The sequence below is a fragment of the Ochotona curzoniae genome, unplaced genomic scaffold (genome assembly GCF_017591425.1).
Source record: "Ochotona curzoniae isolate NIBS_2020 unplaced genomic scaffold, NIBS_Ocur_1.0 contig_3819, whole genome shotgun sequence".
Taxonomy (NCBI): Eukaryota; Metazoa; Chordata; class Mammalia; order Lagomorpha; family Ochotonidae; genus Ochotona; species Ochotona curzoniae.
In genome coordinates, this window is record NW_024466004.1 from 17,029,121 (window position 1) to 17,031,617 (window position 2,497).

The 2,497-nt window shown below is 45.3% G+C and overlaps 1 protein-coding gene across 1 annotated transcript; it reads left to right on the top strand.

The window, feature by feature from the left end:
* Positions 1-762: 762 nt before the first annotated feature.
* Positions 763-1,960, top strand: LOC121158326 (casein kinase I-like). Its single transcript, XM_040983020.1, has one exon. The coding sequence runs from the start codon at positions 932-934 to the stop codon at positions 1,853-1,855; it is 924 nt and encodes a 307-aa protein (XP_040838954.1). The 5' UTR covers positions 763-931; the 3' UTR covers positions 1,856-1,960.
* The last annotated feature ends 537 nt before the right edge of the window (positions 1,961-2,497 follow it).

Genomic DNA, 2,497 nt, shown 5'->3' on the forward strand with positions numbered 1-2,497 from the left:
GCATGTCAATCTCAGCAAGCAACTGAAATAATTGGGTAGGATTCTTCAATCTTCTGTCTGGCCCAACAGTTTTTCCCACAGGCAACCGAAACCGTTCCTGGAACATCTGCCTAAGTGACCTGTGATTTAGCTTGTCAATCTAAATTCTCATTCACTCATTTGCCCTGATGTCAATCCTTTTGCAACTTTCATAGCCTTTCCTGACTTAAATAATCTTTTCCATGGCAGCAAATAAATTTGTGATTTTGACAAACTTACGAACTGTATGCCTTTTATTTTTGACTCTCTTAAATTGTCATGTAGCTGATATGGTACATATTTGTAATTTAAAAAATATGTAATTTCTTACGTTAACAGTATCATTTTTTTCGTATTTTAGATGCAGGATTGGTCATCAAATTATTACACCAAACATGTTTAACAATTTTTCCGTGCCAACACGTCAGGGCTAGAGCCCAAGATCTTTGACCTAACAGGGGTTCTGTGCCTTGAGGAAGCTCTTTCCTGGACAATGGGCACATCTTGTGTGGGCTGGGGTGGGCGTAACAAGATGGTGGCCTTGGGGCGGTGTCTAGGGTCCCTGTGACTGGAGAGGGAGTCAGCAGTGGCTGTGATTTTGCCTTGCTCTTTGCACTCACTTTTCAACCTGTGATGATGTCACTGAGAAAGCCGGGTAGCAGTGGCTGCCCAGAAATACGCTGCCCAACCTAGTGACAGTCCAACATGTCACAAATGGGGGCCAGCAGCAAAACCTGCCTGGCTCCGTGACTGTGTTCCCATCGGCGGATTCGCTGCCCCGGGAAGCAGGTAAGGTTTAAGTCGTTCCTGCAGTGTGGACGAGCTCCTGAGGCTGCGGTCCGTCCCCGACCCCAACGCCGCCTTCCACCCGGAAGTGCGGGGGCCTGGACTCGGTCTCCATCTTCATCTCAGGATGGCGAGCAGCAGCAGCGACTCCAGGCCCGTGTTAGTTGTCGGAGGGAAGTATAAGCTGGTACGGAAGATCGGGTCTGGCTCCTTCGGGGACATTTATCTGGCGGTTAACAGCACCAACGGTGAGGAAGTGGCGGTGAAGCTAGAATCGCGGAAGGCCAGCCATTCCCAGCTGCTGTACGAGAGCAAGGTCTATAGGATCCTTCAGGGTGGGGTCGGCATCCCCCACATGCGCTGGTATGGTCAGGAGAAAGACTACAATGCCCTGGTCTTGGATCTTTTGGGGCCCAGCCTCCAGGATCTCTTCACGTTCTGTTCAAGAAAGTTCACGATGAAAACCGTGCTTATGTTGGCTGACCAGATGATCAGTAGAATTGAATATATGCATACAAAGAATTTCATACACAGAGACATTAAGCCGGATAATTTCCTCATGGGCATTGGACGTCACTGTAATAAGCTATTCCTGATTGATTTTGGTTTGTCCAAAAAGTACCGAGACAACAGGACCAGGCAACACATCCCATACAGAGAAAATAAGACCTTCACAGGCACTGCCCGGTACGCCAGCATCAACGCCCATCTCGGCATCGAGCAGAGTCGCCGAGATGACATGGAGTCGTTAGGGTATGTTTTGATGTATTTCAATAGAACCAGCCTGCCATGGCAGGGGCTAAAGGCCGCAACAAAGAAACAGAAATACGAAAAGATCAGCGAAAAGAAGATGTCCACTCCTGTTGAAATTTTATGTAAGGGGTTTCCTTCAGAATTTTCGATATACTTGAACTACTGTCGCGGTCTGCGCTTTGAGGAGGTCCCTGACTACATGTATCTGAGGCAGCTATTCCGCATCCTTTTCAGGAACCTGAACCACCATTATGACTACACGTTTGATTGGACAGTATTGAAGCACAATGTAGCCTAGCAGGTGGCCTCTTCAGTGGGGAGGTTCCAGCAGACCCAAGCACGCCAGTTTCTAAGCATGAGTTGTGGAACAGAACAAGGGAAACAGATGAACAGAACATTTGTTTCTTCCTAAATGCAGACATTTTCGTTTATGACGCTAGCCAGTGCTTATGGACAACCACTTCCTAGTTATAAAAATTTTAATTTCGGTTTTAACTGATTCTGGGTAGGATTATGATTCTGTATATTGAGTTGTGGCACTGTAATTGTGAATATTAAGAGATAGTGAAACATGGTGTCTGGCTGTGTATCACATATTGTTCAAGTAAAAAAGATGACTATATGACTAACACAAATGGTAAAATTGTGCATATGTATTTTGTTTTGGTTCAAACCTTGTGTTTTGGCCTACACTGCTTTGAAATCTCATTTCAGAAGAATGGCACAGTCTTCTGTCATGCTTGTGATGTTTGGGAATTCTTACAATGGCACATTCTTGGTTTTTTTTTTTCCACTCCTGGAGTTTGCAAGCTGTTCTTTGAAGCATTCTTAAAATGAATGGCTTCATGTATGCCAGCCAACCAGTGATACTTGGGTGTAAATAGTTCTGTGCTAGAAATTACAGCATCTAAGGATTTAAAAAAATCCCAGTGACACTTAG

Bases quoted from the DNA above. Each gene is read 5' to 3' on its own strand.
- LOC121158326 (XM_040983020.1), top strand. From the start codon at position 932: ATGGCGAGCAGCAGCAGCGACTCCAGGCCCGTGTTAGTTGTCGGAGGG.